Here is a 13,120-nt window from a genome sequence, read left to right as displayed (position 1 = left end):
CAACGAAAGTTTTGCCTGCATGAAGCCTGCAGGATTGGACCCTCTGTCCAAATGGTTTGGTTTCTCCAGTCTAGCTTGTGAGCAGTTTGGGACAGGAACTTTACCTTCTTCAGGTTGGTTTTGTGTGGCATTGTGGCACACCAATGGCACTCAGCAACTAATGAATCATAAAATAATGGGGCTGTTTTTTTTTTAAATGTTAGGCATGCAAATGCATGTGCAAAATACACAGCTACTTTGCACCAGCAGCCGCCACTGTTGTGCATGCAAACTGGGTGATTGAATGTGCCTAATTCACCTAATCAGTCATTTGCATGCACAATGATGTGATTTGGATATGAGTCATCATTCAGTATCTGGATGTCATTTAGTTTTTCCATAGATAGATGTAAATCTAGAGTAACTCCATCACCTCAGTGGAGTCACACTGATGTCATACTGGTGTAAACAAAGTAGGAGGCGATTCAGGCACTTTGTTTATTGCAGTCCTTGTGAGTGAACGCTGACTAGTCCTTGGGCCAAATCCTGACTCCTGCACAAAGCCCATGTAAATGGGCCATGCACAGAAGTTCTCCAAGGAGTGGAACCCTATGCACCCAGGACACACAACAGCAGAGCCACTTTGTCAGGACTACCACAGCCTTCAGGCTGAAATAACATCCATGGTCCCTGCATTCCCCAATAGCAAGAGGGTTTGGACAGTGGATCCATATAGCTCTAGATCCGCTAGGCACACACCCATCCATCCTTCCCTCCCAACCTTTCAGCCTCTCATGAGGTGGCACAGGGAGTGCTGCTGCTGAGAACCCCTCTGTGGCTGGAGCCTCAGTCTCATGGCCTTTGAGGCCATCTGTGGGTCTGTATTTCCCAGGCTGCTCCTGAACTCTTCCTTAGAGATGCTAATCTTGGTGAAGACCTCACTAATTTCCCCATCATCCCTTACAATACGGGCAGATGCAGTTACCGTATTTACACATCCGAGCCTCACTGCCCTCTTCCATCTTTCTCTCCTTCCCTGTGTGCAGTAGAACACTGCACACAACACAGGCTTTTTGCTGCTAGTGCTTTTGCTGAGGAGGCATCAGGGTCCAGTGCAGAGATCTGAATCCTAGTACCAACTTGCCCATCACCTTTCCATGGGACCTCCAGCAAGTCACTTCCCAGTTCTATGCCTCAGTTTCCTCACTTATAAAATGGGGATGAAGACCCTGACCTGCTGTAGTGTCATGCTTTCAGAGCTCCTGCTGAAAAGAGCTATAGAAGCCAGATCCTTGACTGGAGTAAATCAGCATAACTCCACTGCTTTCCATGAGCATTTTGGGAAACGCCAAAACAGCCATTTAAACCCATCCCTTCTAACTCAACATCAGCATTGAACCAAATCCGCCATGTGCAGCTGCTCTAAGAGAGTTGCTGTGAAGAAGAAATGGCACGTTACAGATGCCAGCTAGAACAGAGGGCCACTGGGTACCAACCACAGGGCAGACTATTCAAACCCAGGGCACAAACCCTAAGTTGGCTGTGAGTTCTAAACTTAGATTTCTCCAAGCAGCACTTTAAAAGCCTTACCATGAAGTCACAGACAGCCATCCCCTTGGGTTCGCCACCCTGGTGAGCTTATCTCTGTGATCAATGGCCCCTTACACCAAGAGTCACAGCAATATTCAGGTTACTCCTGATCCCAAAGGACCAGTCACTTACCCCAGGTCAATTGTGCTTTAGGTCTTATACCAAAGACAAAGCATGTAGCCAATCTTATAGTAAACTAAATGAAGATTTATTAACTAGGAAAGGGAGATTAGTTATCTGCAAGGTTAAAGCCAGCAAACAGACACACAAATGAGTTAGTCTAAAGTTTCAAAAGGTAATAGCGGCTTCTATCATCAGCAAGCTCCACTTAACCTTTAGGGCTAACCCAGGCTAGGCAGCTGGGGATCTCTTGCTCATGCCTAGAAACACTTTGCCCCTCCCCCCGTCCCGCACACACACACCCTGAGTCCAAGCAGCAGAGAGATCCTTCGTTCCTTTGGTTTGGGGTTTTTTATCCTCCTCCTGCCATGGACTCTGAGCTGCAATCTCATCTGATGGGAGAAATCCACTTACAGGACTCATCTTCATGGGAAGGAGAGCAGAAAACAATCAGAGTCTCTAGTCCTTTTGTTGACGGTTTCTCAGTCCAGATGTGGGGAGTTTCCAGTTGTAAGATCCAACCCGAGCCCATCTGGTATTGAGGGGTCTCCTCTTTCATGGATAATAATTTCTGTAGAAAAGCAACTCTTCACACTAATTAAATTCCCTCTCCCGTCTGGCGATTCAGACAGTCAGAGAGGCTCACAATACAGCCACTCAAACATTACATTACCCTATGGAACGCAGACATTACAAGTGAGATTAATGCAGGCAGCAGCTCACGAGCATTCAATAGAGTCCAAACACTTGCTTATGATTCTGATACCTATTCTACCCACAGTTGAGCCAGACAGATTCCAACTGTGCATCTCTTAGTGTCCAGTGGAGACATGGCGACCTTGGTATGAGCTGGCAACTGGTCTGCCAGCGTCACAACCACGTAGTGCCACTTGGTGACTATGATTGGTCTGCAAGGGGTTGTGGTGTCACTTCCATAGTGACATCCTACTTTACAAACTTTCCTGACAGCCATCTCATGCTAGGTTTCATGAACATACCACTCTCATCCAATAGTTACTGCCCCAGAGTTCCCTGACCCCAGGCAGCATGTGTGAGCACTGAGAAATCAAGCTGTGTAAACTAAGCCACATCCCGCTGTGAAGCCATAGAGAGAAGAGTTTTCAGAGGCCAGGAATGTAATAGGATGCTGCGCTTTCTGGATGATGTGTTCACCAATGCCAGGCATCACTTTAAAGCTCATCAAATGCGCTCAGACTTCCCAGAGACAAGCGAGGAGGGCAGTGCTCTTAGAGAGCTGCAGTGTCTTCAGCTCCCTGCTGTGTCGCAGTGCCTCATTTTCCTTCTGAGTCAGGAGCCTTTTGAATCTGAAGGCTGCACTGCACCTTTGCTTTCCCCTCCTCACCTAAACCTCTGGGCTAACCCTCCTGCTCAGAGCTCTGTCACCTGCTGAGCCACCTAATGAGGACACCTAGCCAGCCTTTCATCAAGGGATATTACCAGGTCTGCGGGAGAAGCAGGTAGGAATCACTGATGCTTGACTGCATCAGATGCTGGAGACACGCATCTTGGATGGATTGGCATTTAATTACCCAAGCTGTGCAAGCTGAGCAGCCTAGGCCTCATTCTACTCTCACAACCATGTGGCTAAAGCTCCAGTGGAGGTACACCAGAGTAATACTACGTGAGAGCAGAATCAGTATCTATCTATCTATCTATCTATCATCTCAAACACATCAGGGAGGTAACTCTAATGAATGAGCTCTAAATGAATACTCTATATGAGTGGGCTACACAGAGACCTGATTTTTCACTTCTCATCCCGTGTCCAGGATCATGCAGTGTTGGGTAAAAGTTCATTCTCCTAGGGGAACATAGCAGTAATCACTGCCCAGATTCCTTCTTCTGCCATTGGCTAATGCCTGAGGCTTCATAGAAAGGCAAGTTGACTTTGTGCATGTGGCTAGTCAGTTGCTCAGGGAAATATCTCTTTCCAAGGTCTGCAGGCAACCCTTTATGCAATGAGAACCCAATTCAGCAAGGTACATAAGAAAGTGTTTAACTGTAAGCGTGTGAGAGTTCACATTGAATGGAACTACTTCCATGCATCACGTTAAGCGGTGTGCATAAGTACCTTGCTGAACCGGGTCTCGTGGCACAAGAATGTCTCCTTTGGTCTCATTTTGAATGATGTTTTTTTCTAGTGTAGCTGCAGCCGATCGGTGCATCCGTGTTCACTATCTGACCCTTTTGGAGTGGTTTCCATGAGAGCATTCAGCCTCTGAAGATGCTGCCGGCAACAACATGTATTTACTCCTGTGAATGTGGAGCAACTTCTGTGAAGTAGTGATAGGTTCCAGCTGCAAAACTCTTCCATAGTTGAGGGTCTTTGGGGTCTGGGTGGTTTTTTTACAGCCCATTCTAAACACAGGGGATGTGTGTGACAATTAAACCTGGGTTTGGATGTCAGGCACCTCTGGAGCTTTGGGATTTGGATTCAGGATTCTGGTTGTGACTTATCTCTAAAGGAAACAAACCACAAGTGGTGTCAGCATCCATCTGACCTCAGCTCAGGGACCCTAAAGAGGCAGGGATCTCACACTGCTATGAGCAAGCACTGCTCAGTTGCAGGAGAACCCACTGACACCAGGGATAATGCTGGCCCGTTATGCTAGAGAGATTTAATGAGCCGGTCCGTACTAGTTAATGTTGATGGGAGCCTGGCCTAGGGGACATAGCAGTGGTATGTGTTCATCCCTTTGCCTAGCTCGGAGAATGGCTGCTTTCCTCAGCGCAGCTCCCTGCTGGAGCCGGGCTATGGGGCATTTGTGCGTACAAGCAGGGGCGGCTCTAGCCATTTCACCGCCCCAAGCACGCGGCGGCCTGCGGATGCTCCACCGAAGCCGCGGGACCAGCGGACCCTCCGCAGGCACGCCTGTGGGAGGTCCACCGGAGCCGCCTGCCGCCCTCCCAGTGACCAGCAGAGCGCCCCCCATGGCATGCCGCCCCAAGCACGCGCTTGGTGTGCTGGGGCCTGGAGCCGCCCCTGCGTACAAGCAGGAACAGATGGAAACTCCACTAGCTGATTCAAGGATACTTGGTACCTGCACCAGTGAGCGAAGACATTCGTCCCCTCCCTGGGTGAGGGTATTCCACACCTCAGGGTCACCAGCCAGGGGCGGCTCTAGGAATTGCGCCGCCCCAAGCAGGGTGGCACGCCACGGGGGGCGCTCTGGCGGTCGCCAGTCCCGCGGCTCCGGTGGACCTCCTGCAGACATGCCTGCGGATGCTCCACCGAAGCCGCGGGACCAGCGGACCCTCCGCAGGCACGCCTGCGGGAGGTCCGCTGGAGCCACCTGCCGCCCTCCCGCGGCACGCCGCCCCAAGCGCGCGCTTGGCGCGCTGGGGTCTGGAGCCAGCCCTGTCACCAGCACCAGGTCCCTCTCTTGGAGGTCCATTGTTGGTCTGTTATGCTTCTCCCCCAAGCTTCATCCACACCATTCTGTTAAGGTGGCAGCTTGTAGCGCTACCACACCCTGGCTAGCAAGTGGGCATGAGTCCCACTGCCCTCTACTGGAGAGAAACAGCACTGCTTCACTTTGCATTCTAGCTCCTAGGCTGCCCAGAGTTAACTCATTAGCAGGGACGTGGCCAAGACTTTATAATATGTGTGTCTACAGTTAGGCTTCTAAATAAGATCCCTGATTTTCAGTATTAGCTCAGACTTCAACAGGGGCCGCTGGGTGGTTGGCTGTTTGGACAAATCAGGCCCTATTAAGTTCCGTGAATATGTACTGAGGAGGCCTGAATGTAGGCCCCCGCCTTTGCAAAGGTTGGCATGTCCTTTTGGAAGAGTGAGTTGTGTTTCTGTGGCTGCCGGGGAGTTCTGCATAGCCACCGTGTTGACTGCAAAGCCCTAGGAGGCTTCAGATTTGTTACAGCGCTTTATTGCTCTCCTCCTTGACCTCCCCTGGGTGTTGACTAATCCAAACCCTGCTAGTGATAGTATGCATAATTGGGAATATCAGACAGTCATTCAGATGTGGCACCAGCAACCAGAGCCGCTCAGAGAGAAACGTGTCCTCAATTCAACCGCAGCTAATGGGGCAGCAGGGGGCAAAGCTAGCCGTGTTAATCTCAAAGCCTGCCCACATGGTGTTAGCTAGTGATATGGGACAAAGCGGCATCAGAGCTGCAAGCAACCAGTGCTGTGGAGCGGTGAAGGCTGTGCACAGCGATGAACACTGCCAGGGAGTCAGCACATTCCCAGTTGGCCTCCTCTCTTGCTATTTGATGGGCTTTCACGCCAATCGAGGGTTCATTTCTAGTGCATGGGAAGCATTTGTTGGGTTGGGGGGGGAGGTGCTTATTTTATTTGTTTTTAGAGTTTCTTTTCCATCCTGTCGACCTCCAGAACCCACCTCACTTTGCACTGATTCACCCTGGTCACTGTAAGCAGGGTCCCACAGATCACACACAACAAGCCACCATTGCTGTCCTTCTGGATGACAGCCCCTGTGCTCTCCTCTTGCACCGTGGTGAAAAAGGAGTTCCTCACCCCCGAGCCACCCCTCTCACTCCATCCCAGGACGGGTGCTGGCTTTAACTACTTTGATAGTATAGCAAAGTCCTATTAAGGGTTGTGGTTTTAGGTGTTAACTGAAAAACACCCCCAGTACAAAGCAAATGAAGGCAGTGTTTATCCAAGAAATACTGGAGAAACACTAGAACTGGGTACTTGTGTCTAAGAGGTTGTTTACACGGAACAGTAATGTGGACTAGGGGAGTATGATTTCGCACGAATGTGTTGCTCATTAATTGGTCTGTGTTGACCCTGGTGGTGTGCACTAAAGGTTCCCTAGTGCACTTTAACGTAGGATTGTTTGAAACCGTCTGACGTGAAAGCACCCTTGGGAACGTTACAAACAGATCACTCTTTACAGGACATACTATATATACATTACAGTACTCACTACAGAGTATACCAAGAGAACCCCCATGATTTTTGGACATCTACATAAAAATTGCTAAAAATAACCCACCCAACTAAAAATAATCCACCCAACCCCCCAGTCAGACACTTCACAGCACTTCACAGCCACTCTGTGCTACTTTGGCTCCAGGGAATCAAGCCCAGTGTTATTTACTACAGTAGGAGTATATCTGGGCTTGGGTTTTGTGACTCGGCTGTTGTGTCGGACTCTCAATTTGGATTCAGTAATATGTGATTGCCAGAGGTAAGCCCATGTTAGAAGGCTGGCTCCAGATTTGGATTGGGAACACTGCCCAATTGGTGTGGGGAGGGGGTTAGATTTGAAAAATGTGGAGCCAGGTTCAGATTGCAAACATCAGGTACCACAGTGATGAGCCTGACAGAAGAACCTCTATGGAAGAGAGGAGCTACAACATTCACAGGTGTTCAGCGTTAGGCTCTTGGATCAGGTCCACACTCAGTTGCTAAAGCAGTTTGATTAAACTGGGAGCTATCCAGGGGTTTAAGGCTCTGTTTCTTTGCATTGCAGAATATTGGAAAGAAGATGTCATGCCAACAATTTATAGCAAACCTGGATGGCTTAAATGATGGGAAGGACTTTGCGAAGGATCTGCTGAAGGTAATGTGATATCAATATTAGTGTTATTAGGGTGGCACTTAAAGGCACCATCTCCAAGGCAGGCCCACTGTGCTAGGCGCTGTACATACACGTAGTGAGAGACAGTCGCTGCCCTGAAGAGCTGATAATTTGAATAGCCCATAGGTAGGAGGGGACCCAAACAGAAAGGCAAAGAGTCTCATACAAAGCAAAGCCAGGAATAGAACGTGGCTAGCTTGATTCGTTCACCTCAGGCCCTGCCGCTGAGTTATTTCTGGTGGTCCCGACCGTCAGAGTCCAAATGTACCTTCTGTTTTCCTTCCAGGGTAGTGTTGAAGCTTTGCAGCAGTCCAACCCTGTATTCGGAGCTCCTAGTAGGTTCTGCCCCGGGAAGAGAGCCAGGAATTCCTTAGGTCTCACCCAGCTGCTGGCACAGCTCTGTCTTAACACTACTTTTGCCTTTACAAGTGCTAGCTAGTCCTGTCACCCAGCACCCCAGCAAGGCTGCTACACATCACTGCCCATTTCACAGATGGGGAGCATGAAGCACAGAGAGACTTACCAGGAGGAGAATGCAGGTCGCTTGTGTTTAAGGCACTAGCCTAGTGACTACCCCTGCAGTAGGGAATTACAGACAAACCTCCCACCCATGGCTAAGCTAGTAGTGATAGCAATGGGAATGCTGGTCTAAAATTCCCTACTGCAGACACCGACTTCCCCTCTGAAGTCTCATCTATGGTAGGATCTTTCAAACCTCTAAGTCCCAATAGGTGCCAGGGCCGCCCAGAGAGGGGGACAAGTGGGGCAATTTGCCCCAGGCCCCGCAGGGGCCCCCACGAGAGTTTTTTGGGACCCCTGGAGCGGGGTCCTTCACTCACTCCGGGGGCCCCAGAAAACTCTTGCGGGGCCCGGGCCCCTGGGGCTTCTTCCACTCCTGGTCTTTGGCAGCAATTCGGCGGCAGGGGCCCCCCGCCGCAGGTCTTCAGGGCACTTTGGTGGCGGGTCCTGGAGCGGAAGGACCCCCTGCCGCTGAATTACCGCCAAAGCAGGGGCCCCCAGCCACTGAAGACCCCAGGCCCCCTGAATCCTCTGGGCGGCCCTGATAGGTGCAGCTCTGCCAGTGGGAATTGTGGTGTAACCACGGCTCAGACAGGCTCTGTCATCTCACCCCTGAGGTGGGGATTCCCCTCTTGGACGTGGGTCATTCCAAATGCCCACCCCTTGCCTTGGGCAGGGAGCCTTCCCACAGCCTCTGAGAAGGCAGGAGTTCACGCAGGAATCGCTCCAGTTCAGAGATGTAGCCCAGTGCTTTAGGAACAAAGGTCACAGCTTGGGACGCAGGACCCTAAGGCGGCACTGGCCTTCCCGGCTCTGCTGCTGACATGTACAGCAGGGAATTCACAATCACCAGGAGTCTGTCCCTGCCCAGAGAATCCTTCACACCTCCCTTCCAAATGCCAGCGCCCTTTGGGGGAGGCAGGGAGGTATTAAACTCCTTCAGCCCCTATGGGGACAATAACACTCCATAACATGCCCCATAATAAGCCTGAAGTCCAATGAAAGCTGCTCCCCTCTGAGCAGAACTGCAGTTACCCCTTGCCGACACCAGCGTCACCACATGCCTGCAAAAGAGGCACCGTTGCAATGGTCATAGGTGCTGACTCCATGGGTGCTCCGGCACTCAAGTACTCATGGAAAAAAAATACTGAGTGCTCAGCAGCCGTGGACCAGCTGTTTGGCGGCTGGCAGGAGGCATTCGGCGGAGGGTGGAGAGCAGTGAGCAGTAGGTGGGTGGGGTGCCTTGCAGGAGGCGGTGGGGCGGGAAGAGGCAGAGTGAGGGTAGGACCTCAGGGTGGGGGAGGGGCAGAGCAGGGATGGGAAGAGGTGGGGCAAGGGTGGGGCCTCTCGGGAAGGGGCAGGGTCTCAGGATGGAGTGGGGGTGGAGCACCCACCAGGAAAAATAAAATTCAGTGCCTGTGAAAATGGTGACTGCCCCTCTGTTCCAAACAGCTCTCCTGTAACAGGGCAGTAACCAAGCATCTCTCTGAGAGCACTTTTCAGCACAGGCCGTATAAAGGCATTCACCTGGGAGGCGTCTACAAATGGGACCCATTGCCTGGAGTTAATATTGTGCTCTCGTTTCAGACACTGTATAACTCAATCAAAAATGAGAAGCTGGAGTGGGCCATGTAAGTATCATTTTTCAGTGCCCTCTAACCCGAAAGGTCTCTTTCAAAGCAGCTGACGGCTCTTGGATCATTAGCTCAAGAAGCTTCAGGGAAGTGCAGTATTAACATACGCAGAGACTGGTAATGCTCCAGAAAGGACGTATGCCTCTGAACAGGTGAAATTCAACCCCATTTAGGGCCAGCGCAAGGCATAGGCACCAGGTAAGGCACAGCATTGGCCCTCTGCATGGGGGGGATTTTACCCCTTTAGAGGTACACCGCCTTGCTGGAGTATCTGACGTATCTGCATGTGGAGGGGTGACTGTCACACCAAGGAAACAAGATGTGAGCTCCCCAGTACGATAAACATCCACTGCTCAGTTCAGAAGCTGGGCTTTGACCAGTCCACCTGTCCCTGTTGGTGGGTGGGTTTATTAATGTATCACACGTGCAGAAGGCACCCATGAGCATCCCATGTGGGCCAGTGACATGTCTCAGAGCAATTTATACCATAATTAACCTGGTCAGCAATGTCATCCTTATCATCTCCAATAATAATAATAATAATAACAATAATAATCTTGCAAAACCTTAACTCCAGCCCCAGTCCCTTTACCTGTTTCAAACTCCATCTGTTTACAACATTAGGCCCGCTTCCTGCAATGAGTTGTGGGTGGCTGGATCCCCAAGGCCGATTGACCTCAGGGAGGCTCCATGGAGGTGCATGGTTCTGCTCATGGAAGGCCCATTACAAATCTCGTCTCTTTTTCTAGACTTCCTGTCTCATCCTCTGCTAAGCACCAGCATCCCATTGCTCTTGGCCTTCTGACCCCTCCCATTCCTGATGCCTCTTGTATTGATGCAGTTGTAGCCTGATTTTTCAGAAGTCCTTAGCTTGTGCAGCTCCAGTGGGCTTTGATGGACATTGAGAGCCCGCGGCACCACTGCAAATCAGGCCATTAATGCCGGGCAGTGGCGGGTGGTGTGTGCAGTGCTCACTCCCAGTGCAGTTGTCCCCAGGGATTAACTAGCAGAAACAAGCTCAGGATGACGTCCCATCAAGAGCCACCATGGGGCCAGATGGAAAACATGTGCACAGCTGCTGAAACCAGAACTTATCTACCTCCCTTCCACCAGGATTAATTACTGCTGCAACCCCCTGAGCACAATGTCATCCAGTCCATTACATTGCACACAGTCGGTTGATTATGGAAATGTACTGTAGAAGCTACTCAAACAATGTAATTGAAAAAAGGAAGAGACCCATATATTGCTCAGTAAGCCAAGCCTTGGTTGATTTCCCACTAGAAACTCGCACACCTGAAGGGGATGTGGATATCAGGTAAAAAACCATCAAGATAGAAACAGGGAAGATCCTTTGCATATAAATATTAGCTGTCCAAGCTGGAGGTGGGGTGGAATAGCTGTGCTAGAAATACACTCTTCAGGCTGCACTGGCCTCGCCTTGAAACCTCATGTGTCGGTTGATGGGCCTGAATCAAGTGAGCCGTGAAGTGGGTCTTGTCCTGACTTCACTCTGGTTGAACATCCTTTTAAAAAAAAAAAGTGTGTTTAGGGCTCTTCTTACCCTACCAGCAACCCCTTTATTTACCCACAGACAGGGGCGGCTCCAGGCCCCAGCACGCCAAGCGCGTGCTTGGGTTGGCATGCTGGAGGGGGCGCTCTGCCGGTCGCCGGGAGGGCAGCAGGTGGCTCCGGTGGACCTCCCGCAGGCGTGCCTGCGGAGGGTCTGCTGGTCCCGCGGCTCCGGTGGACCTCGGTGCCTGCGGGAGGTCTACCAAAGCCGCGGGACCAGCGGACCGCGGGACCAGCGGACCCTCAGCAGGCATGCCTGCGGGAGGTCCACCGGAGCCGCCTGCCGCCCTCCCGGTGACCGGCAGAGCGTCCCCCGCGGCATGCCGCCCTGCTTGGGGTGGCGAAATGTCTAGAGCCGCCCCCACCCACAGATCTGCTACGTTCTGGGCAGCCCCCCCTGCTTTGTCCTTCGGGAGAGACCTTTTTTCATCCTGGCCCATTCAGTCCCTGGTCTCTCTATGGGACCAGTTTATTACCAACTGTGGTAGTCAGTGGCGGATTAGCCACTGGGCCGACGGGGCCCATGCTCAGGGGCTCTCGCCTGTTGAGGACCCCCTGGAAAAAAGGGTGGCACCATGCTCCAACCCGCTCCGCCCACCCAAGTGATCCTGCTGGGGAGCAGAGTCTGGGCACAGAATGCCGGGTGGGAGAGAGGGTGGGGCAACCTCATTTCCCTAGCAGGAGCACCAGGAGGAGTGAGGAGGACTACAGGTGGCAGGGGTGGGGACGGGTCCCCACTTGTGCTGGCCCAGGGGCCTCACAAACCCCTAATTCGCCTCTGGTGGTGGTGGTGTTTATGATGCACCCACCTATGTATCAGGAACTGGACTGAGACCCACTAAGTCATTTCACAAAGGGGCCATCAGATGGTCACTACCAGGTGGAGCCAGATGCGTACAAGTGACTTGTGGCTGAGAGGTTCCATTTCCCAGCGCCAGTTGCAGGTGCCTTGCAGTTGCCTGGCTACACTGGAGAATGTTTCGTCTGGTTTTATTTTTTCCTGAAAAGCAATGGGGTGATGAGTAGAGCTGGGTGAATAATGGATTTTTCAGTTCATTAGCAATTTCAAAAATTTGGATGGGGGGAAATCATTTTGCCTCAGACGGAAAATATTTATTTTTTTAAAAAATGGTGCATTGAAAAGTCATGGGGGGGAATTGAGTGAAACAAGATATTTTGTTTGGATTTTGACCATTTTTTAATATTTCTGAATTTTTCAAAAATAAAATTCAAGGAAATGTTGACACAAAAGTCATTTCAAACCAGAAAAAAAAGTTTTTCCTAAATGAACAATTTGTAGAAACAAAGATGAATTCACAAAATGTTGTAATGCTGTTGAATCTTAGTCTTTTTCCCAAAAAAAAGTTTAATGAGAAAAATTTTGCCCTGCTCTGCTGATGAGACTGTTCAAAGTGCATAAGGAAGGACTTCTCCACACAACGCACAGTCAACCTGTGGAACTCATTGCCAGGGGATGTTGGGATGCCCAAAAGTATATCTGGAATTTAAAATTAATTAGATAAATTCATGGCTATTAGCCAAGATGGTCAGGGAGGCAATCCCATGCTTGGGTCTTCCTAAACCTCTGTCTGCCAGGCCTAAACCTGGAACCGAATGGCAGGGGATGTATCACTTCATAATTGCCCTATTCTATTCACTCCTCAGTGATTATCAATGGAAATTATGCTCTGAACTCCATTAGGTGCTTTTGAAAATCCCTTCCTAAATAAACGAGAGAGAGAGAAATCCCACCAGGCCAAAGCAACCTGATCAACGTCATTGCAGGCAATGGTCAGCAAAGAAGCCAGAGTATTGTTGTAAATCAGCCACTAGAGGGAGCCCTCTAGCTCCACTAAGGCTGTTCTAATGCACTGGCATCTGGCAGAAAATTTATATAAGAGAGTTCAGAGAAAGTGCAGCTAGTTCAGCTGAAAACAGGGAAGCGATTATTGTGTTATTGCAGAACGCTGGATTACCATGCGCACAGCCTTTCCTGCACGCCGTGAGTAGGGAGAACAGAGCCCCCAGGCAGCAGCCTTCCAAAGGCTGGGGCAGTTCATTTCCCACCTGATTTAGTTGGTACTTCATAGATCTCTTCCTCCCACGCCTTCACCCCCC

The 13,120-nt window shown here is 50.7% G+C and overlaps 1 protein-coding gene across 2 annotated transcripts in view; it reads left to right on the top strand.

The window, feature by feature from the left end:
• The window catches only part of PSD2 (pleckstrin and Sec7 domain containing 2), a 102,257-nt gene that overhangs the window by 63,816 nt on the left and 25,321 nt on the right, over positions 1 to 13,120 (top strand). For both annotated transcript variants that reach the window (XM_045028025.1, XM_045028024.1), the window contains exons 7-8: positions 7,170 to 7,259; positions 9,384 to 9,427. In XM_045028025.1, the coding sequence (XP_044883960.1) occupies positions 7,170 to 7,259; positions 9,384 to 9,427 (134 nt within the window). The remainder of the gene's footprint in view (positions 1 to 7,169; positions 7,260 to 9,383; positions 9,428 to 13,120) is intronic.

Source organism: Mauremys mutica, chromosome 8, assembly GCF_020497125.1.
Source record: "Mauremys mutica isolate MM-2020 ecotype Southern chromosome 8, ASM2049712v1, whole genome shotgun sequence".
In the NCBI taxonomy this organism is placed as follows: Eukaryota; Metazoa; Chordata; order Testudines; family Geoemydidae; genus Mauremys; species Mauremys mutica.
This window is presented reverse-complemented; position numbering and strand designations above follow the sequence as displayed.